Below are 24202 nucleotides of genomic sequence, written 5' to 3' on the forward strand. Positions count from 1 at the left end.
TTTTAAACGGAAAACTACTCAACGACAATTCTTTAAAACTGCGGCGATTTTTCTTTCTCGTGCGAAGAAAATTCTGCAAAAACTTTAAGGAATGATGTCAATTTACTGTCCTTTAAAAAAATAACACAGAGGCAGAGATTTTCAGACACCGCAAACAATATATGTGATTGCCGACTTACGCCGTCGGTAAACATTGCTTCTAAAGATTATTTGCTCATGGTGGGTGATTGCATTGGACCTCATAGCGTATTAAAGCTTGTGCATTGAATATTAGGACCAAAGTCAAGTATTGTTAATGTCACCGTACATTCAATATTGCTGTTTGACTGCATGTATCATCCTACTCAGTGGTGCTGAATCGGAGCTAATCAGAGATTGACATTTGTCGCTTTATGCGATGCAAAAGGTCTAGTGCTGCTTCTAATGGCTTACAAGAACAGTATCTTCAAAGCAAGAGTCCCGTGTTCTACGCATTTGCAAAATTCTTGCATAATTTAATTGTGTGCTGCACAATCTGAGTTGACTTAAATTCTCCATTCACTCTAGTTTCAGTAGGTAAAAAAATGTTCCGTTTAATCTCATCCAAATAAGGCACTGAGAACAGCGCCCTAGAGCTCGCGCATCGTATGTTGAGACGAACGTCAAAGTATTGTCTATGTCACCATTCACCAGTGGTGCCACCTGACTACATGTATTAACCTGTTGAGTGGTGCGAATTCAGAGCTAATCGGAGATTGACGTTTGTCTCAACATACGATGCGTGAGCTCTGATTGGTGTCCCCGAGATGTCAATAAAAGTATGGTGCAAAGGTGCCCTATAATACCCTAATACAATCTAAACACTGCATTAACTGAGCGTTAAGTCTTGTAAATCTACTGTAGAAATAATGATATGTTTGACTTACTTAGCTCCTCTGCTAATCGCAACATGACACCTCCGATGTGGACATCTCCTCTCACACGGAGGCATCTTTCAGTTTGTAAATCTGTGACAAACACTTTCAGATTCCACGATCCATCTCCGACCAACATTCCATTGGCCATGGCTCTGGAGATTTTTAATTCACACACCAACAGAACAACTGCACTTCCGAGAATAGGTTATCTCAAGGCTACTTGAGATTTGCTACACTGATGGGCGCACACCGCGAAAATTCACATCGTGGTGAAAGAATCAGGTATGTGACGGAAATCATGAGCAAAGAATGACTCAAAAACGCACATGAAAAGCCATTTGATAACAAAACGCACGAAATTAGAAAAGATTTGGGCCAGAAATGATACAGAAGGGGCACACGCACACTCCTTCACTTGACACTTGATTGCACTAGAACCGCGAGACGAAGCACAAAATCCGAAGGTAGAAGTTTAGATAACCGACATTTATCACAGAAAATACACTTTTTGAATCCCGAAATTGCCAAAATTTAACGCAACAGGTTGACAACGCCCTCAGACCGTGAGACGGACACCGATCGACTAGTGTCGGTACATTGTTGGCACTGCCGTAAAAGGAATGGACTAAAGAGGCCACACTGACTCGCCAGCCGCGCTCCTATTGGCTAATGAGCACATCTGGTGCGCGCTACGGGCACACACAGAGATCCCGATAACAGCTCTACAGCCGGCCTTCGGAAACGTTGCTGCAACCATCTACACCTACATTCATTGCGGTGCGCACACACACAGCTTTACCCGGCGCGCTGAAAATGAACCTGGTGCGCAGCCAGGCGCTATGCCATTCATTTTCGGCGACAAGACAACTGACAAGGACAACCTACTGAGTCCGTCGAATGGGATGCGTGCTTGATAGTAACGGAGCATTCCTGTCCTCAGATTCATGAATGAAAAAGGAGTAAATGTGACCTTGACGGGGCTCCATGAAAGAACTGCTCGGAGACCTTGAGGACTCACAATTGAATAATTAATTATAAGACACCGTCGTGGAAAAAGTTAAAGAATTGAATCATTTTTTTCGGATCCAGACCGTCTTCTGCCCATTGCACATTGCATTCAGTTTACGGGAGAGGGAGAGGGGTGGAGGCAGATAGGGGTGAAGGTTTCATCCCTCACTCGGAGCCTGGTTCTTTATGTCCATCCTCAGACTCTCAGTTTTATTTGAATTTTCATTTTTCATTCATATAATGAATTGTTATTTTTAGTTTATTCTAAGAATTGTCATTTTTTTTCTACTTTATTTTTTGAAGTGAAATTGAGTCAATTTTAATGCAGAGAGTATTCATAGAGTCAAAATCGTAGACATTCTCAGGAAATTACGTCTACTCTTTTCCCAAGCCGCATCGTTGCAGGCCGAGAAAAGCATGAAATTTCCGAGCTTCGCAATTGAAATTAGATTGCTGTTTCTCAGTTTACATGGCTTATTGCGAATTATAGATATTACATCATTGAACAGAACTGTTCAGATTCCGCTTGCATGAAATTTTCAATTTTTGGTTTAGACAACACGATAATACATTAATGTGGTAAATAATATTGGTGAAAGAAAAATATTACAATTGTTAGGCGCGTGGGATTGAGGTTCACACTTACCCTCTGCTTTGAGTGGGTAGTGGGAATTTTTTAGTTCCTCGTCACGCGGAAAAGCAAGCCGCAGATAAAACGCCTTCAAATCGAAGTTCAAGCAACCAGCGGTGACTAGTAACTAAAATTGCATACCGCCAGGTTGAAGGAGTACTCAAGTCCTCGCTCAACTCCACAAAAATCGCCCTACCAAAAAAATTTGTTTCCGTCAACCACGGTTCCTTCCCCAGTTGACGGCCACATTTTGATGGCTGAAATCGAAAAATGCGTTTTTCAGTTTGCGACGATAAGTTTCCCATCATTTTTATTTTTGAATGAAAACCAACAAACAGTCTCATCATCATATATTCTAAGTGAATCATAGAAAAATTCAAGGAAACATTTTGATTAGTAATAATCGCAGAGAATAAAATATAATTGGAGGTTTCTTAAACGTTAAAATTGAAATACGTCTTTCCGTATTTAGCCATACATACATGCCGAGTGGAAATTCAAAACCTGGCGAGTGTAATCAGGTTGTTGCTAAAATATGCATTTCGCTCCTCAGCGTAAAAGATCTTAAATGCCTCCATTTTCATGAGGAAACTTTCTCTAAATTTGGTCTATTAGATACTGATACACAATTATAGCAACACCTGATGGCACTTACCAGGTTTTGAATTTCTGCTGCTCTCCATGTACAAAGAAAATTCACACTTCTTCAGATTGTGTGGCTTTCACCTGAAAATTTCCGTTTCGCACGCTTTAATAAAAAGATTCTCAGGTTTTGACGTTACTTTTTTTTTTTTTTCATTTTTATGGCCAGAAGTGATAATCCACAGCTCGAAAAAGGAATTGGGAAACAATTTTTGAAAAGCTCGTTTCCCACACCACCTTAGGAGAGTCTGATCAGGTAAAAGATACGGTACTGCTCCCGGAGGTAGAGCTTGCGGCGCGTTTTTTTTTAACGTGGTGTCGCCATGAGCCCTAATCCACGGTGGGGGGGGGGGGGGGGAGAGAGAGAAAACAAAATAAAACACTTACCAACGTTGACGCAGCTCCAGCTTCCTCTGCTCCATGCCGTTTTTGATTCTGCTATAAAGCAGCTCTGCCCGTAGAAGACGGAAGTAATGCCCTCTAAAACTGATTAACGATTACAACCCTTGTTTAGAAACGAGGAGAAATAAAACGGTATCTTACCTTCGGTTGCGGGAACCAGCAGCAGCACCTGGAACAGAAAAAAAAAAAAAAAAAAAAAAAAAAAAAAAAAAAATACGATGATCCCGGTACGTTGACGATGATCCTGGTACGTTGACGATGATCCCGGTACGTTGACGATGATCCTGGTACGTTGACGATGATCCTGGTACGTTGGCGGCGGTCGGCCCCAACCCCGGCTTCCGGCGCCCGGCGCCCGGTTCCTTTCCCACCTCCTCCCTTTTTTTTTTCTTCCGTTCGTGGCTTGCTGAGATCCTCCGGGGCGCAACGCCCCGGAGCCGCCGTCGCCGGCAGGGGCGCCCGCCGGGACCCCATAAGGGTCCGTTGGGCGCCCCACCCCCGACCCCCCGCGAGGGGGGAAAAAGCCCCCCCTTGCGGGGGGCAAAGACCCCCCTCACGGGGGTCGGGGGCAGGGACGCCCAACGGACCCACGGGTCCCGACGGGCGCCCCTGCCGGCGACGGCGGACCCCGGGACGTAACGCCCCGGAGGATCTCAGCAAGCCAGTCGCGGAAGAAAAAAAAAAAAAAAAAAAATCCTACTCCTCCCCCCGTGATTCTACTCCGCGCCCCCTCCCCCCTTGGAAACCCTACTCCGCGATCCTACATAAACCCCACGGACATCCCCCCTCTCCCCGGGAACCCCCTTAGGGAACTCTACTACGCGATCCCCCATCCAACCCCACGGACCCCCCTTTCCCCGGGACTCCCCCCCCCCTGGGAATCCTTACTCCGCGATACTTCCCAACCCTACGAACCCCCCTTCCCCGGGAACCTCCCCCCTCAGCGATACCTCCCCCCAAAGCCCGTTTCTTCAGCCGCATCTGAAACAAACAAGGAAAATCAAGAATTATTAGTATGATTAGCAACAAAAGAAGAACCTGGCTTCTACATTTCTACTTAATCCCTCATCCACGTACATTAAAGTTCTGTTCAATTATAATCCATTATTAAGCTGGACTTATGCATGCTAAAAGGAACTATTTTGCACGGCATTTGCATGCAACATACTTCCTTTTAACGTGCATACGGCCATTTATCTCTCGTCCAAATTTTAACTAAGGGACCATGCCAAAATTTATCCAAATTTTAGGTATTATTTTTTCAACTTCAAATTGCAGTTCCGTATTGCATAGCAATATCATGCAGCGTTAATTGCAAAAGGGTAACAATATAGAGCTGGGTCCTCACTATTTTGCTGGGAAAACAAGGCCCAAAAGAATTTATGATTTTTATAACTTTTCGGCCTTGTTTTCCCCGCAAAATTGTGGGAACGCAGCAATATTTACGCACAGTCCGGGCCACGTTTGTTTCGTTATGGGTTTGTTTTTCTCATTGATTACAAGTTTGCATTCAGCTGTAGAGTAACTGAACTGTATTGCGCGAAAAGAGACTATCTTTTCCGGCTCATTTAGGAAAATGTATGGCATTTATGTCTTTTCTACAATGAACCGAAAAAGATAACTCCTTTTGCATAATTCAGTCCAATTACTTACAGATGAATGCAGTATTGTTCGATAGTATCACACGAGAACTATGCAGAACTAAAAGGATTTGGCAAATACTTTTCAAATCTCTTTCCACAACTGAGGGCTTTCAAGTTAGTATACGATAGGACAAATAGGTACACATTTTGGAGGGCACTACTTCCGTCTTCAATGCTCATCATGCGGAGCATTTTCTTCGTTTTTTGCAGACCTGAAACAAACTAAGAAATAAAAAAAAGAATAATTAGTTGGAGCTTAACCTAACTTAAAAATAAAAAAATTAGTGGAAACGTAGTTTTTTTCATGTAAAATCAATTTGATAAGACTGATAACCTCTATTATGCAAATGCAAAATTACGGACTTATTCGGTTTGAAATGTAGCTAATTTTTACTTTTGTCTTTTTTTCCGTCATTTGTTCCATGAGCAACTAATTAGTCAATTTAAAGTGATTTTAAATTGAAGAGTGACTAAAAATGTCTTGGTATTCCTAATGAAATATGCCAAAATCTATCGTTAATATTTACAACACTAAAAAGAATTAATGTGCAATTCAATAATCAAAATGCAACTTTTTGATTCCTGCAATTGGATTACATTTTTCAATAAAGAACATTCTTTTGCATTTTAGAAATAACTTATGTTTCATTGGTTTCTCTATGCAGGTAGGTGCTTTTGTCGTTGAGTCGGAATTGACGTATTTCTGCCAAACGGAACTATATGCATTAAGACATGAGCCCTGAGACTTCTAAAAATATATACATGATAGGGCTCAAGTCATAATGCACATAGTTCCGTTCGGCGGTAATACGTCCAATTGGTAGTTCCCAATATTATAAAATGCAATTCAACTGCAAATGGAGTGGAGGGGAATGTTAATCAAAGATGAATGGAGGACTAGTTGAAGAAAAAAAATAGTATGAAGCAAAAGTCTGAAATAAAACAATAACAACAAAATGGAATGAATTAATACGAGCTTTCACTGTGTTCGTTTCTTGCCGATCTGAAAAAAAAAAGATAAGTGAAAGAAAATTAGTTTAAGGCCTACGGAATGGAAAACGCAAAATGAAATTAAGTTGAACAGTTTTCAATGTGTTCATTTTCCTACCAGTCTGAAACCATGCAAAAAGAAGAAAAATAGTTTAAGGTATACACAAAAAAAAAAAACAAAAAAACAAAAAAGCAAAAAAGCAAAAAAAACCACTAAATGAAACAAAGGTGGAATAGCTTTTACTGTGTTCGTTTCATACTAATCTGAAAAAAATGAAAGCAAAAGAATTAACACAGAGAGCAAAACTAATTTGTTATTCGAGATAAAAATAAAACGCAGTCAATCATTTTTCCGTGTGATCAAAATGCTCAAAATTGCTTCTTATCTAACGGAGGGTATGGATTCGATCGACATGAATCGATCGAAAAATGAAAACGTGAACCGATCGACATGAATCGATCGACTCCGATTCGATCGACAAGTTGTTAAAAAGCCGGTGTCGATTCCATCGACATGAATCGATCGAAAAATTAAAACGTGATTCGATCGACATGAATCGATCGACACCGTTCGATCGACACTAATTTAAAAACACCCGTGTCGATTCGATCGACATGAATGGATCGAAAAATGAAGACGTGAATCGATCGACAACCGTGAATCAATCGACAAACCCGTGAGTCGATCGACAAATCTGTGAGTCGATCGACAAACCCGTGATCGATCGGCAAAGCCGATGATCGACAAACCCTTGAGTCGATCGACAAAAGCCGCGAGTCGATCGATCGTGTCGATCGATTCACGTTTTCATTTCTTCGATCCATTCATATGTCGATCGAATCGACAAGGGTGTTTTTAAATTAACTGTCGATCGAATTTTCGAAATTTTCGATCGATTCATGTCGATCGAATCGACACCTGTCTTTTAATAATTTGTCGATCGATTCATATCGATCGGTTCACGTTTTCATTTTTCGATCGATTCATATGTCGATCGAATCCATACCCTCCTTATCTAACCGCATCTCTTGTCAATTCAGAAAATTGAAGAAAATGAGAGCGTTTAAGGTGATTCAATGGACGCCATATTTTGTGTCAGAACGGCAGGCGATATATCGCATCAATTGGTTCCATTTTTTTCAGCTACTCGTCATTTTTCTCAAATTTTGAGATCGCAATTCTGTTGTCAGGAGACTGAAGCACTCACTAACCAATTTTAACAAAGAAATTCAACGTAATAAAGGAGTGGTTTCATAGAGAGAAAATATAGCATTCGAGTGCAGTTTCGATATCAGTATCGAGTGCGATGTTTTCTTTCTAAAAAAACCACGCCTTTATTACGTTGAATTTCTTCGTGAAAATTGGTAAGTGAGTGCGTTAGTCTCCTGACAACAGAATTGCGATCTCAAAATTAGAGAAAAATGATTAGTGGCTGAAAAAAAGAGCCAATCCGATGCGATATATCGCACGTCGTTCTGATACAAAATATGGCGTCCATCGAATCACTTTAAAGAGGGGGAATCACCCAGTTTAAGAGAAAAAAAATTATATTCTTTACAGTTTAAAAACTTTATTTCTGAATTTTAAAATTTTTATTTTTTTTCTTTTATTTCAAAATATTTATCTTTTAAATTTTAGAGTTCAAAAAACTAAAAAAAAGAGAGAGAGTAAATTTTAGAGTATTGGAGTTCTTTTATTTTTCAATTTGATTTTTATGTTAATGTTTAACATCAGTTTTAACAATTTTTTCATACTCGATAGATCAGTAGTATATATACTATGAATATAGTAGTAGTATGTATAAAGTAAGTGTAGTAAATTTAGTAAGTATAGTAAGTATATAAGTTTATAAGTATGTAAGTGTAGTAAGTATAGTATGAGGAGTAGTAAGTATGTAGTAGTCGTAGTAATATATATGTACTATTTATCTATTGAGTATGAATAAATTGAAAAAAAAATTATGTGAACCGTTAAAATAAAAATCAAATTGAAAAATACAAATTTGAAAATTTAAAAAGTAAAAATTTTAAATCTGATTTAAAAGATGAAAATTTTGAAATGAAAAAAAAATTAAAAAATAGATATTTAAATTGTAGAGGATATGGATTTTAAACTTTAAATTTTATGACAGTATTGAGTTATGAATGAGATATCATACGGTGTACTCACGGATTAGAAACTGTACCGTAGGTGTTGCGATTCCGGTATCTGAATGCACTGTACCACTACAACACAACACCACTGACCCACTGACCTGCTCACCCATTGAACTTCTTCGCTTGCTGAACCCAAACTGACTAAAATTTAGGGTAGGGGTTTTTCTTTTATAAGCTCGTGACCTGTTTGTTTGTAAACCACCACAAACAATCCCACCCCCTCCCCCTCACCACCCCTTACTGACCCGTAGTTCCAGAACTTTCCTTGTTTTCCAGTGCCAGGAAACCGAGCTTCACGGAACTTTAGGAAGGGACATTTCATTGTAAACATCATTAGCCAGCAGGTGTGCGTAAGGGTCCTTTGTTTTACTGAGGTTGGTGATGGACCTCACGTGTCAAAACAATAGAAAGGAGCTCCGTATTGTAAGCAGGACATGAAAATCCCCTGATTTGTTTCTTTGGCGGTCCGGTCAAGAACCCTCGGGGTTGCAAAACAATGGAAAGACTATGGAACTTTGGACTGTGGAACACGGAAATGAATTATTTCAGAGACAAATCCGTAACAGTGAAACAGAAGAAAAATTCAGAGCTAGAAATGGGGCGGGGCAAAGAAAGACAGAGAAAGTCTCTAAATGAACTGCGTCGTTCCACAAATAAATAAAGAGCGTATCACGATAATATTAATATTATTTCGTGGTTAGGTATGGTATGAATATTTTTCCTTGAAATATTTAGAAAATTTTGATGAAATCGCGATTACAATTCGTTTGAAAATGGGGGGGGGGGTATCACAAATTTCCCATGAAATTCCCGTTTTACTTTACGAGCTTGGGCAACGCCCAAAGGCTCATAAGGCGTTCTTTCTTAATACAGAGTTTGGACTGACGCGATTTGAGTATCGACTTCATACATTTTTTCTGCCGATTAATTTTTCCGGCTATCGATGAGAGGTATTCTCCAGCTGGGCCCGCTCTCCCTAGATCAGGGTGTCTGCAGGTCTGGAAAACCCGGAGATTACTGTTTATTTAGGGTGGCTCGGAAATACTCTGCCGTGCTAAGGAAAAACGCCGTATGAGCCTCAGGCGTTGCCAAATTTCCTTTGAAAAAACACGAAATTCCTGGTAAACTTATGAATATTTCTGCTTCCAATTTTTCGGATAATTCTGTTTGCAATTTCACCCAAAGTCCCGAAAATTTGAAGGAAAAATATGCATAATTTTCTTCGAAAATACACATTATATCGGAAGAAATTTGACAACTCTCGAATGTTCATACGGCGTTTTTCCTTAACACGGCAGTACTTATAATGCGTGTTTTAAAAAGACAGCCTAGAAAGTATGCAATCCCTCGCGCATTGATTCTTAGTGCAGTACTTACCCACTAAATTGCTACTGATTGTGCAGCCAGTTGATTTTCAGTTTGATGAAATCGCGATTGCGATGCTCTAGAAAATTGGAAGAAAAAAATTTATAAATTTCTCCAAGGGAGTGTCGATCTTCATGGCTACATAATTTTTGTCACGATTCGCGCGTTCCTCGAATTTTCGAAATGTTTTTATTTTGTCATTTGAAGGTACTAAAGGATAAGGAGGTTCTGAATTATTGGGATGGATCTGGAAAATCACTGTAAAAATACCGATTCTTTGCCAGTCAGTTTCCGTATCTGCCGTGCTGAGCAAGAACGTCGTGATTCCGTCAAGATTTTCCCGCGTTTCTTGGAACTTAATACTTTATATAAAAACTGTTTTACCCATGCACCTCAAATTTTCAGGTTAAGTTCTTGTTAGTTCTTGAAGGATCTACAACGCGATTGTGATAGTAACCTACGGGTGTGAAGTATGGCCGATGAAACAGCGGACCCGGGAGGTTTTAGAGGCAACAGAGATGGACTTCTGGCGTAGATCCGCTGGTATTTCCAGAAAGGATCGCGTCAGAAATGAGACGGTACGGGAGATCATGGATGCCAAGCAGACCATCGTGCATGACATTATGACAAAACAACTCATTTGGTATGGTCATGTCCAGAGAATGGCAGGAGACAGGTTGCCGAAGAAGGTCCTTGACTGGGTTCCTCCTGGGAGAAGACGCAGAGGGCGCCCAATGAAAGGTTGGAGGGAAGGGATTGAAGCGGAAATGTTAAGGTGCTCAATCCCCAAGATTTGTGGTTTGAAAGAGAGCAGTGGAGGTTAGGGGTCGTAGAGCGCGAGGGAGTGCTGTAAAGCGACCTATATGTATGTATGTATGTAGTTCTATTGAGTAATTATGAAAGAATTCAGTAAAAACATTGTTCCAAGGTACACAATTTTTTCTACTATGATACATTGTTTCCAAAAAAATTAAAATGGCGTTTACGGCGTTTTTGCGTTGCACGCGGCAGGTATAGGCACACTGACACCGTTCATTTGAGGTTTTCCTTCAATCTCACGCATAGGCAATAAGCCTACCGCAAGGAGTTTAATGTAGAACGTTCATTTATCTCGCATAATAAGTTTTGATCGAAACAATGAAACCATGTTTGCATGATCTCTCATTATTAGTAGATACTGTCCACCTAAGATGTTCGCCTTCAATTTTGCAGCATAAGCAGCAAACCTACCAGATAGTACGAATAGTTGAAATCAGAGAACAACCATTTATTCTCTCGATATGCTTTTCTCGATATCCTAAGTCGATGAGTGATGCGTGATTCTCTCGATAAATCGTCAACTCCCGGCCAAATGATCACAAGATCCATGCGACGTTTAAAAATTCCCGCTGCCTTTTTATTTTTCTACAGAGAAATTGTTGGTTGAATCTGTCTGAATATTTCACTGAATTTTATCGGTAGCACAAAGAAAATTCAGTGAAATTTTCCTTTCAGAGCGGGTCAATAAATATTAAATTTCTTGCTTAGGAATAAATTTCGTAATTTTCGTTGCACGAATCGTGTTCTATGTTTAATTTTGGCTAAGAAACCAGAATGCTTAACTTCGTACCTTGTCTAGTGGTCCATTTCGCCGGATAGACAACAATCTGCAGGAGAGCACATATTTGGACTGCATCTTGCAATTTGGAGCTATAAATTCTGGCTCATCTGAAAAAACACTTATGTGCACAGGGAAACTAATGGCACATACATTGTTTTCAAACCGGGCCGAAACTTATAGTTCCTAATTGCAAAATGTAGTTCATTTAAAGAACGCATATTTATCTCGCACGATGAGTTTTGATTGAAGACGGCCTCAAGTTCTTCATTTGTAACAAGGTGGTGAAATAGTGCTCGATCTACACTATATTGCGGAGAAAATAGGTCAAAAAGTTCACAAATTGAATTAGAGTCAAAATTTTGAGCTCTAAAGAGTATCAGTACAACACAGGGGCCGAGGGGAGGAGGAAAATACCAGTGGCGTGGCGTGCTTTGCGATATATCGATTGTTATGCCATTTAAACCTATGGAAAAGGATCGATAATCAGGGTGTTCGCAGCGAACACCTTAATAATCGATTCTTTACCATAGGTTTAAATGGCAGAACAATCGATACATCGCAAAGCACGCCACGCCTCTGGATAATACTCCAATGCATCTGCTTGAGCTGAACACTCTCCCCCTAAATCTTGTACTGATACTCGTTAGAGCTCAAAATTTTGATACAATTGAAATTTTTGGGAGGAGACGTCCCCTATGTCCCCTGCGAGGAGACCTGGAGTACGTCCAGAAAAATCGTGGATAGGTGGCATTCAAGATGAAATTATAAGATGCCATTTACCAGATGACCTCTAGGTCGATAGACGAGAATGGCAATTAGGTGTCGCAGAGCGCCCGGGCGCGCTGTAAAAGCGACTCTAATGTATGTATGAAATTTCAAATTTTTGGCCTTGTTTTCCTCGCAGAATAGGTTGAACCCAGAACTTCTTGCATGCAGTTCCAGCCACGTTTATTAGTGGTTTTTTCTCGTTCTTATTGTTCGGCAACTTCTGAGATTATTACGATCCGATAAATTTTTGATTTGAAATTTAACTTTCCGATTCCCCGAACTTTTGAACTATTTGTGCCCTTCGTTTCCGGCCCTGATAAAAATGAGTGTATAGCTAGCATAATGTGATTCGAACACAGAAGCACACAGAGGTGTCAATTCTTAGTGCCGTAAATGCGAATCTCGGCATTTCTCCCATATTTTATAACAGTTTGAGAAATTATTCGAAATGCTGATGGAGTCTGAAAAAGCATTTTATTCTTGCTCTTCTTAAGAATTATTACCCTTCTACTATTAATAAAGAGGAATGTTAGCAGTTTTTGTTTTGTTTCCCGAGATACGCACTTCTACACTTCCATTATCGATATGTGGTATCATACGAAATTGAAGGAAAAACATAGTCTTTAAAATATCCTAAGTTGCTGACGTTTATGAATGTAACGCTCGCATCGATGTAAAATCGCGCATTTTCTGTATTAATGAGGTTTAAATATTTTGGTCTTTGTAATCTCGATCAACCGCTGGAATATTTGCGATTTTTACTGATATTGAAGTGAATTACAGGAAACTTTTCATGATTTTATATAATCGCTGGAGTATCTCGAAAAATTGCAAATTTGGCGGCGGTTGATTAGGATTGGGTACGAATATCAAAAAATTTAACCTCATTATCGCGGAAAATGCACGATTTTTACGTCGATGCGAGCATTACTGTCATAAACGTCAGGAACTTGAGATAGATGAAAGTCTGATTTCCCTTCAAGTTTGCATAATACTCAGGCCCGCCACATCCCATCTCGGGCCCTGGTACCAGTTTTATGGTCCGGGCCCCAAGCACGGAGGGGGGGGGGGTCCTAGAGGCATCCCCCGAGAAATTTTAGAATTTTTACGACTAATCGGGCGCATTTTGAAGCTTCCGAAAAAAAATTTTTCCATCAATTTCTGCGGAAAAATTATTTTTTTTTTCTACTTTCAGCACAAAATACTTGCGAATTGTTGCATTCAAAACATCTGGAAAATTTGTATTTTTTTTTTTTTTTGGGGGGGGGGCGGCATATGATACTATTTTCAGTTCTAAGAGGGCCAGGCCCCCCTGGACTCCCGGGGGGAATGGGTGGAAATGTGTGTTTTTTATGGGAGGATTATAATTAAACAAGTGGTTAGAAATGGAAACAAAATAATATGAACTATGCAAAACGATAATCCGGGTATCGGAACTTGGCTGATTTGAAAACGCCTTCAAATGCGGCGTGATACCTCACAGATTCCGGAGAGTTCAAATAGTTGTATCATTGCGCCTTAGAAATGCGACAGAAGATTGCAATTGAAATAGCCTTCATGCACGCTGACCTTTTCGATTTCCGTTAACATTTTTGCAGTGGTGAATGCATAGCTTAAGTGCGCTTCAGCTAGAATTGTATTTAGCAAATGGGTGGTTTTTGTGGGAGGATTGCAATTAAACAAGTGGTTAGAAATGGAAACAAAATAATATGAACTATGCAAAACGATAATCCGGGTATCGGAACTTGGCTTTTTTGAAAACGCCTTCAAATGCGGCGTGATACCTCACGCATTCCGGAGAGTTCAAATAGTTGTATCATTGCACCGTATGAATGTGACGGAAGATTTAAATGGAAATAGCCTTCATGCAGGTTCGCCACAACCCATCTCGGGCCCTGGTACCAGTTTTAAGGTCCGGGCCCCAAGCACGGAGGGGGGGGGGGTCCGCGGGGCATCCCCCGAGAAATTTTAGAATTTATTTTTATTTAATTTATATATTAACTGGACGCATTTTGAAGCTTCCATAAAGAATTTTTCCATCAATTTCTGCGGAATAATTATGTTTTTTTTTTTTAAACTTTCAGCACAAAATACTTGCGAATTGTTGCATTCAAAACATCTGGAAAATTTATTTTTTTTTTTGGGGGGGGGGGGCATATGATACTATTTTCAGTTCTATGAAGGCCAGGCCCCCCTGGACTCCCCCTTCGTTTGCCTATGGCAAGGGAGTTGAGCCATGATCCATTGAAGTCGAGGATGCCCAGACTGGAGAGTGGAGACCCTTAGCATCTGACGGAAGAAAATGAAACGCAGTTACTAAAAATATCCCTCTGTACTGAAAATCTTGAAAATAGATAGAAATTTTCCAAGAAGTATACTTCTTTAAAAATTTAAGAAGAATTCTACAGTGCCCCAGCGTGTTTCTGAAAATCTATTCATCTTTTGCGAAATTTTTAGGGTAAATTTTTCACTTTTTCTTACGAAACAAGGGTTGCATGTGAATTCGTAGTGGTTTTTCACGGGTAACACGAGCCCCGTCCGAGGCCCGGGCCCCGGTACCAGGGACCCAGTTTCTCCCCCTCCCCCTTGTGGCGGGCCTGGTGATACTACATACCTACTCCTAAGTTCGAATTTCCTTGTGTGATGAAGAGGAGAGAAATTACGCTAGTTTTATCTCAAAATCGCCAGAAATGCGCGATATTTCCGATGCGGATTCGCGCGTAGAGCCCAAATTTTTAAAACAATTTTTCATGATTTCATTCAGAAAATGCAGATTTCATGGGTACAAGTAAAAGAGAAGGGAAGTGACAGGCAAAACGCAACTTGAGAAGACAGTGAATCCCCAGGGAGTATGAATCTAGTCATGTTTTTCCCGCAAATCGTTTGAAAATGGCTAGAAAACGGCATTTTTTAAAAGAAATTAGCAATGCGAATGCGCTTTCTGTGATAAATACTAATAATCGAAAAAGCTGGCCTTATAGGTAACAGGAAGAAAATCCAAGCATCCTTGCCATTTTCCCCAGATGACCATCTGGAGCCTTGAATTTTTTGGTTTTTCGGTTTCAGGACATTTTGTCAACGATTTTTTGTCCACGCACCTTTTTTGTCCAGTAGTTTACGCTCACACGTAAAATAAGCAACAGTGACTTGGTCCAAGCGTTATATTTTAGTCGGTATGTAAAATTATATTGACAATATGGAAATGAGAAATTGAGAGAGAAAGAGGTGTTTATATGGTTGCTCATTTTCTAAATGAAATGTTATTACTTTCTCCTTTTGAATCATCTTTTTAAATTGTCAGTGGTGAATACTTGGTTTCATTTCTATCCTTAAAATATTCGATATAAAATATACCTTATATATGTATAGGTACTTTTTTTTATTTTTTTAATTTTTTCTTAACGAAATTATTACTTCATTTTGAAAACATTTATATTTTTAAAACGTGTCAAATATTTGTAAAAGCTTTTCCAAGCGACATTAATCTCAATGAGCCGCAGTTGTGCCGAAAGAAGCTGCACAAATGAATAAAATAGGGGAAAAAACCAAGAAGCACGCAATCTTTAGTTCTAACCCATTTGCACATCCATCTTTTAGAGTCAAATACGTCAAATTTTGAGCGTTTGGTTGCGTGTAGACCTCGCTGCAGCACAATAAAAGCACAAAATGTAAAATAAAAAATTAAAGTGCCTTGGAAATCATTAAATTTGACACGGAACCACCAATATTTAAAAAACATACATCATATTATTATTCTCCTTTGATAAGTTGATACATATTTTTTCCCATCAATTTGAATGAGAATAATCTATGCAGAGTGTGCAAACATTTCAAAATCATCAGTTAAAAAACGCTGACTATGCGAGTATAAATATTAAAGCCTAACAGAGCGGAGCGGCGTGCTGCCAGCGCGAGAGGCTCGCTGGCGCCTACAAACCTAAGTGGATACTTCACGCATTGCACAATGCTTGAAGTATCCACTTAGGTTTGTAGGCGCGTTTCGCTCTGGCCGCCCGCCCGCCGTGTGGCGGCGCCTGAGGCAACTATTTCACAACAGAGGTATTGCACAGTATTGTACGAAATTGAACGTATTAAGAATGACAGGCATCCTTTAAAAGTACAGATCTTTCCTCGCAAAATAAATCAAGATACTTATTGTACACAGGAAAAATCAAGAGTCTTTAGCTGAGGCAAATATAGAGGTTTATCCGGTTCAGGTATAACAAGGTGGGAATTTCTTGAAAGATAATTAAGTCCTGTTACACCAAAGAGGTGTAGAGAGTTTTAGTGAATTTTGTCTCATGGAATTGACGCTCCCCCATTTTAACCAAAACTCTTAACTATATATTATTCTCCGTTGGACCAAACAGACAAAACAAAAATACAAGCGAACCCTCATTCTTCCAAGACATTATACATTTTCATCTAAAAACGTCGTGAGCAATGGTCGTTTTTATTTACATGTGGGACAATTAACTTTGGGTCTCAACTGGCACGTGGACCAAAACTCGCGTGCCAAAAAAAACGCGTGGACGTAAATTACTGGAAAAAACAGGTGCGCGGACAAAAAATCGTTGACGAAATGTCCTATAACCGGTTTTTCCCCCAATGACATTTGAGGGGCTTGGAGGACACGAGGCATGAGTTGTCTCTGGGCATGAGTGCAGTTTTTTTTTTTTCAAGTAAAACTAGTCCTAATGCATATTCTGTGAAAGATTCCCTCCCAAATTCAAATTTTTAAGCATTAAAAAGTCAGTTTGAACTTTCTTTCCGCTATAAGGATCCATGTAATTTCGAAACCTCAAACATGTATTATTAAAAATAGCAAAGAGACTGCACTTCTGCACCTTGTCCTCCAAGCCCCTCATTATAGAGTCAAATCACTAAAAATCCCAGCTGTTAGAAATCTCACCGGATTTTTCAGAGCTGCAGCCGTAACGTAGGCTGGATTCTGTTGACTGCATGCTCTTCTGACATTAATGTTGGTGAACTTTTAAATGCTTGCGAGATTTTTAGAACAGCTTAAGAACAGCTTTTTCTCGATTTTACTTCCAATCAGTGCGCAATCGTTCTGTAAAATTATTTTCTTGTCGATTCAAGGATTTTAAAAATGGACTATCAATGATGGAATCTATGCGACTGATTGGAGAATTATGGTAAATCCATGTCCTCTTGGAATTGTCCTTACGCTGACCATCTGGAGTCCAGAACTTTCGATTTATTTTCCAGCACTGCTTGTGTGCCTATGAAAAATTTTTCCCCATCAATCTAGGATAGTTAAAAACCCATCATCATTCCACAAGATGAGACGGGTCAGAGAGAGATGAATTTTCCACATCCCCTTAACATGTTCTGCAAGTAGGTAACCATCTGGAACTCAGAATTTTGAATGTTTATTCCATCGATATTCCGGTGTCTATGGAATTTTCTTTTTTACCTCCCATAAAAGAGTGTTAAAAACGCACTATCGATGATGGAGCTGATTGAAAGATCAAATGAAAAAAACATACTTTTGTATTAAAATAATTTACTTATATTAAAATATCTTAAAAAACATAGTCTTTTTAAAAAATACATGTTTAGAAATTTTCCATCAGAACAATCATCACGTTTATAAACAATATTATGGACTCAAAAAATATACAAAATTGAACTAATTCATTACAAAAGAACAGGGACAATGCATACTTACAAGGAATAAAAGTACAAATAGATGTGAGAATGCAAAAGGACAGTCATGATATGCGGTTATTTCAAACTAACCAACGAGTATCACAAATTAATTCGATAACATTATGGCGAGCAAAAAGGATAGCAGAGCAATGATGAATACCAATTTACCCTCAAAATTAATGGCTGGGCGTGACTTTTGATAAGTATCAACTTAGAAGATTATCAAGTATGGTCTACCAGGTTCTATTTGAATTTATCCTTATTAACACCAGTTTTAGACAAAATTCTTGATGGTTATAGTCCATCTTACTTTAAAAAATGATACAAAGACTATGGAGAACCCAAATTTTTTCCTGGCAAGAAAAGTAAGATTCAACTTGAAACTGGATGAAATAATTTTTTTCCTGGAATAGAAAAAATCTCTGAAGGACTTCCCTGCCAGAAATTATATAATTTTGTCAGTGGAAGGGTTTCCAGGGTTGCGATTTTTGCAGTTTCACTATATGTATGTAACTAAGATGGGAGAAAGAGAAGATAGAGTAAAAATTGGTTTCTTTCTGAACTTTTGTGAGAACATAAAATCGCATTATTTATGAACACTGCACTATCAAATCATTTTTTGTGCAGAATAGTTAGTTTACAATTCTGAGGTCAAGAGCGAAATCAAAACAAGTTTCCACTTTTATTCATTTGTAATTTTCATTAAGAGCAAGAAAAAATAACGACTAAAGGTCTTCATAGGAAATAAAATCCCATTAAATTTTCCCCCTTTAAATCGAAAATATGTGAGACCTCCTTCTTTAGCAAGCCCCTTCACGCTGTCACTGAGGAATTCAGAACCCTTATCATTCCCACAAATACACCAAACCGGAAACAACATCAAGTATTAGGTATATGCAATTTAGAAAATTTTAACAAAAGCTTCAGTAACTGTGAGGCGAACAATCAGGGTACAACTAATCCTGCATTTTGTAACTTGTTAAAGTTACCAAACTTGTTAAGGATACAGAGGCAGGTGAGAATCATACGAATCGGATTGAAACCTGACATTTGTGTAAATATGTTTAGAAACCACCACTCACTGCAGCAAAATTAACTGCATTTTTTCGTAGCTGGTCTGCAGATGAGTTGTAATAGTTTTACATACTATAATCTACTTATTTATAAGTCATCGGCTTAAACTAAGAGGGAAAATGATACCTTTGCTTGATTTATGCACAAGATGTGGTAAGGCACACGATTATAAGAGAAAGGCGATCAAAATAAAACATGAATCGTAGATTAAAGTCTAAGTAAGACTTCCAGTAAGATTAATTTCACAAAAAATACAGAATTTTGCCAAGTTAAGAATATTTTGATAGAGGGAAGGAGAGAAGTGAATAATTTTGCAAAAGACCCTCATAAAATTACAAGAAAACTTGCCTTAAACCAAAAACTTTGATATAAACTGCCAAAAATGTCTTCCGAGACTGCTTTCTGTGTTGTTTTATTTGTACATCTGCCCTCTAAAATAAGCAAAAACCGAGAGCAGAGTAGCTATGAACAGATCAGGATACATGCACTTCTAATCTGGATACTTAAAGACTAGGGTAACCTACAACAATATGGTTCTTTGCACTGTCAAAAATGGACTGCAGTTCTTTCCAGAGCATTCAAAAGCATTGACAAAAAATCATCCAGTCTGAATTCCTATAGTGTTGGTCACTTTTTCGAGATTTAATGGTTTTTTTCTAGCATTCAAGTGTCCTACATTTTGCTTTAGCAAAGAATCAGAGTTATAATCATAGGTTTTTGAAAAATTCTCGTTAGGGAATAATCCTACCCTTCTCTAAGGACATACTACCGCACAGTTAAGAGTGTATTAGGCGGCTAACACAACTACTTGTGATCATAGTCTAGTTCTACCCCTTCAGTACCCTCTTTGATCATCCCAATGGATGACTACATGAAAAGATAATAAAACAACACGAGGACAAATTCTTGTCTTATCAAAAGTGACAAAGAAAATAAGACTTAGGTCAAAAATACATAAAAGACCATTAAAGTAACAAAAATATACAAGAGACAATAAATTTTATATTGAGCAGTAGTCAAAGTAAGAGACACTCTTCAACTGCTAGTTCTGAGAAAGAAAATGGAGGAAAACACAAAATCTGCTTTAAATGTTGTGAGCATTATAAGAATATTCCTTATTTTTTTTTACTCACTAATGATGTTGATTTTATAATGAAGATAGATTCGAACATTATAATCAATGCTTTGGAAAATTTTCTTTGTCAGAACAAGCAGTAAACTTTCTGGTGGCTGTGAAGTTAAATGCATCACCCCACAAATACCTCTAACATTAAGCAGTCGTTTCAGGGAATATTTACAATCTCAAGAGCAAATGAAGCAATTGCTCTCAAGCGCAAGAGAAATTTTCACAATACCTACAAAGATTCAAATTTACAACAATTTAATTTTTTCAAAAATAGCAACAGAAAACAAATCATTCAACTGCTGGAGATTTAAAAAAATTGATTGCTCAAGATTTATCGGCAAACGTATAAGAAACGTACATTATTATGCATATTTGATGAAGCAAAAATTTACTGATATGCAGCAGCTTAAAATAATTTTACCAGGAAAACAAATTTTCTCAGAACTAGAGAAATTTTTATGCAGTAAAAATTATGCGCATCATAAAATTGAAAAACACAGAGACAAGGATACGAGCTTTTGTAATTACAAAAAACATTTCCATGATTTCTCTTCAATACCTTGGGACATAAATCGGGAGAATGTAAAACTGCAGACGAAGCGAATCACATATCACATATTCCTGCTTGAGTTTGATTAGGGGAGAGGTTATGTCAAATTCAGCGACGAAAATAAAAAGAAATAAAGGCGGAACAGGAGTTACCTTCTAAAGGCAAAAACACAAGTTTCTCTATTTAGCTGAGTCAGGTAGTATAGGGTTAAGTCAAACATTTAAAATGGATTTCAGAAAAAAGACTTCTAGAGGTTAGTAAATAGAGACTAATTTCAAGGGGGAAAAAATAAAAAAATAATAAAAAAAATGAATCAATAAATAGGTATTATTTTCTGATAAATGGGATTAGCTAACCTTTCAAAATCTGTCAAAGGAAACGAACATTTACTGCAAAAAGAATTGAGCAGCACAAACATTAGTTTCTTTTTGGCACTTAAAAACTCAAACTGTTCTGCACTGCTTCTATAAAACAAAGGCAGGAACTGTTTGAAAACTACACCGAACGTCTTTTATTAGCTAGCATCAGAGTGCATTCTTGCATTTCTTCAAAGTTTGTATGTGCACCTAGTTCCTGTGATTACTGTGGATGAGCAATATTTTTTACAAAAGTCTGATAAAATTAGAGTGATTCACAGTCAATTGAAAAAAAAGTATGAACAAAGAGGGAGGAATTTACATGTTTTTTACAGATTTTATACACAAGACATTATGATAATTATCACTAATAGGAAACTAACAAACAAATATTGGTACGTCGAAAATGAAAAGAAACAGAACAAAACAGCATCCACTATGTTTCAGGTGAAAGCAATTCAGGAGGAGCTAATTTCTGCAACTTTGTTAAGCGTCATCTGGAAAAAAGAAAAAATATTGGAGATTAAAAAACCTCAATTTCTAGTGACAGTTTTCCTAAAAATTCGGAGGTAAGAAGGTACGTAAGGTGGTGGTTTAAATTATTCATTACAGTGAAGAAAAAAAAAACTGAATGGGTTCCAAAAAATATAGGTAATATCAGTTTTTAATGCTGAGCACAAATTATTACTTTTAAGAACATCAGATCAAAGTATTAAGCTTTAATTTCCAATATTAATGGTGTTAATGCATTTAAAATGAATAGTTTCTGAGGCTGAAAAACTTTATCTTTGTTTTTCATCAAAATTGATCACACTGAAACTTAGACTTTCATTTCAATGGTTAAATTTTTGGAGTTTTTGCTGATTGTAAAACCGCAAAAACTGCACTTATGTGCCTTGTCCTCAAAACCCCTCAAATTAACATTATCTTTCAACTAAATCTTCTATCAACTTGATTGATTCAATTAATTTTTTAATAGAGTGAGATGACATAAAAAGTACCTGGACTTGAGCAGTCTTTTAAAAATGATGCCCGACAATCTGGGCTTCAATGAAGGTCAGACGGAGCAGCCTTTCTTGAACCCATACAGAATTTTCAACTCCGGCCAAATTACTTTCTGGATCAGCGTGTTTGTTTTCCTTGTCAGCATGTCTCGAGCCGGATTCTTTTTCAGTGTTTTTATTCCCGGTTTGTGGACTAGGAATGCATTATCCAATATTTGAAACTCGTAATCCAGAGCACACAATGCATAGCCCTGAAAGGGAAAAAAATACAAATTATTTGAGTCATAATAATACAAGAATTCAAAAGCGCACAACTTCTTTCCTAAACAAAAAATCACAAGCACCCTTCGATGAAAAATTAGAAACCAACTGTTAGGAAGAGCTTTCTTTTGATGTCGGATTAGGGTCTAGTATTCTCGTTCTGACGCGCAGTTTTGAACCTAATCCGTGATTATTGGCTCGTTTTCTTCACACTGAAAAAAAACTATGGCCGTGGAAACCGTATTACGGGCTATATAGACATACCGTCCGCGTTCCGGACTCAGATACCGAAAGTTCCGAGCGTAGCACACGGAGCAATCGAAGCTACGGCTGCAGCACCCGAAACTTTCGGCCTCTGAGCCCGGGATGGACGGTATATCTACATAACCCGTACTTTCTTTCTTCAGCGCAGGATTTGGTTGAAAATTAGATACTCGATTCTGATTGGTCCGAATTCCAACGGTGATAAAACAGTCATCTATCCAAAATATTAACAGAGTCCTGAATCCAGTCGCAAAAATGGGTTAGTAGCGCTGGTCACAGAATCGTGTTTTGATGCTTGATTCTTGTAGATTAGCTAAAAACGATAAGATTCGTCCAAACAGCGACTCTCGACTTTCAATATTGACCGAGATATCGCCATTTGAAAAATCGGGTTTTTGACGTTGTCCTCCCCTGTAATGACACCCTTGGTTTCTTCCACCTTGCTTTCATACGGGTTTCACGTTGGACAACCAGTGCAAATGTGCGTCACATTTGACTGATGAAAGCAAGGTGGAAGAAACCAAAGGTGTCACTACCACGGTGGATGACGTCAAAAACCCGTTTTTCAAATGGCGATATCTCGGTTAATATTGAACGTAGAAAGTTGCTGTTAGGACCGATCTTATTATTTTTAGTTAATCTATAAGAATCAAGCATCAAAACACGATTCTGTAACCAGCAGAACTGATCCATTCGACTTTAGACTCTTCGAGTGGGGTCTCTAAGATTTTCCGTCTCTGCGGACGACTGGATGATGAGGATCCGTGGACAATGTGGGTCTGCAGTGACTCCCTCCTCATTACGCACATGAAGCATGACCGATGTTCTAAAGGTCGCGGCTGTTGCCGGCTCCTGATCCCGGCCTGTTCGGCTCTCCCAACCGTGACTTCCCGGCATTCTTCTGGCTCGCCTCTCTCCCGCTTCCAGCCATCGCCATCCTGTTTGTTTTTCTTCAGCCCGCAGCGCCCGCGGCCCGCCTACATCTATCATATTTAAGGGGCTTGAAGGACGAGGCGCAAAAGTGTAATGGACCACTAGACAAGGTACCAATTTAAGCATTCTGATACATGTTTCATAACTAAAATTTCACGCAGAACACGATTCGCGCAACGAAAATGACTGCAACCAACTCCTAACGAAGATATTATCGTTTTTATTTCACATTGGTTACGAGGAATTTGAACTGCCCGCTCTCAAGAAACTCAAAGCTCTACGTGAGTCAAATCGCTCACTACAACGGTTTCAGAAAGCTTCTCAATCGAGCAATGTTCATTTCCCACCATGTGTTGTTCAAACTATAGGTACGCAATTTGCTATAGCTGAGCCAAAGCGTCAAGATTGAGGTTGCCAGATTTTTATATAGCAGAGACTGTCGAATAACATTCAGCGCGCGATGTGAATCACGTAGAGAATTGAGTTTTCATGAGCGGGTGGTTTGAATTCACGTATCAAGAATCGTTAAATATCTTTGGAAGGAGTTGAATTCGGTAATTTTCGTTGTGCGCGTCGTATTCTACGTGAAATTTTAGTTACGAATCATGTATCAGAATGCTGAAATTCGTACCTTGTCTAGTGGTCCATTCTTGCTATTTCCAGAAATACGTGTTTGGAATTTCGAAATTACATGGATCCTTATGGCGGAAAGGGAGTTCAAACTGACTTTTTGATGCTTAAAAATTGGATTTTGGGAGCTAATTTTGCACAGAATATGCATCAAGACTAGTTTCACTTAAAATCATTGACTTCTCAATTTTTTCCAAAACTGCGCTAGCGCGCCTTGTCCTCCAAGCCC

The 24202-nt window shown here is 38.6% G+C and overlaps 2 protein-coding genes across 4 annotated transcripts in view; both read right to left on the reverse strand.

The window, feature by feature from the left end:
• LOC109031827 (unc-112-related protein) overlaps positions 1 to 1557 on the reverse strand; it is a 78436-nt gene extending 76879 nt beyond the window's left edge. The window contains exon 1 of the mRNA XM_019043606.2: positions 906 to 1557. Coding sequence (XP_018899151.2) covers positions 906 to 1044 — 139 coding nt within the window. The 5' untranslated portion in view covers positions 1045 to 1557. The remainder of the gene's footprint in view (positions 1 to 905) is intronic.
• Positions 1558 to 17612: 16055 nt separating this feature from the next.
• The window catches only part of LOC109031813 (beta-1,4-glucuronyltransferase 1), a 255217-nt gene continuing 248627 nt past the window's right edge, over positions 17613 to 24202 (reverse strand). For all 3 annotated transcript variants that reach the window (XM_019043584.2, XM_019043583.2, XM_019043581.2), the window contains 2 exons: positions 21883 to 22136; positions 17613 to 21378 (listed from right to left, as the gene is read on the reverse strand). In XM_019043584.2, the coding sequence (XP_018899129.2) occupies positions 21939 to 22136 (198 nt within the window). In that variant the 3' untranslated portion in view covers positions 17613 to 21378; positions 21883 to 21938. The remainder of the gene's footprint in view (positions 21379 to 21882; positions 22137 to 24202) is intronic.

The sequence above is a fragment of the Bemisia tabaci genome, chromosome 2 (genome assembly GCF_918797505.1).
Source record: "Bemisia tabaci chromosome 2, PGI_BMITA_v3".
Taxonomy (NCBI): Eukaryota; Metazoa; Arthropoda; class Insecta; order Hemiptera; family Aleyrodidae; genus Bemisia; species Bemisia tabaci.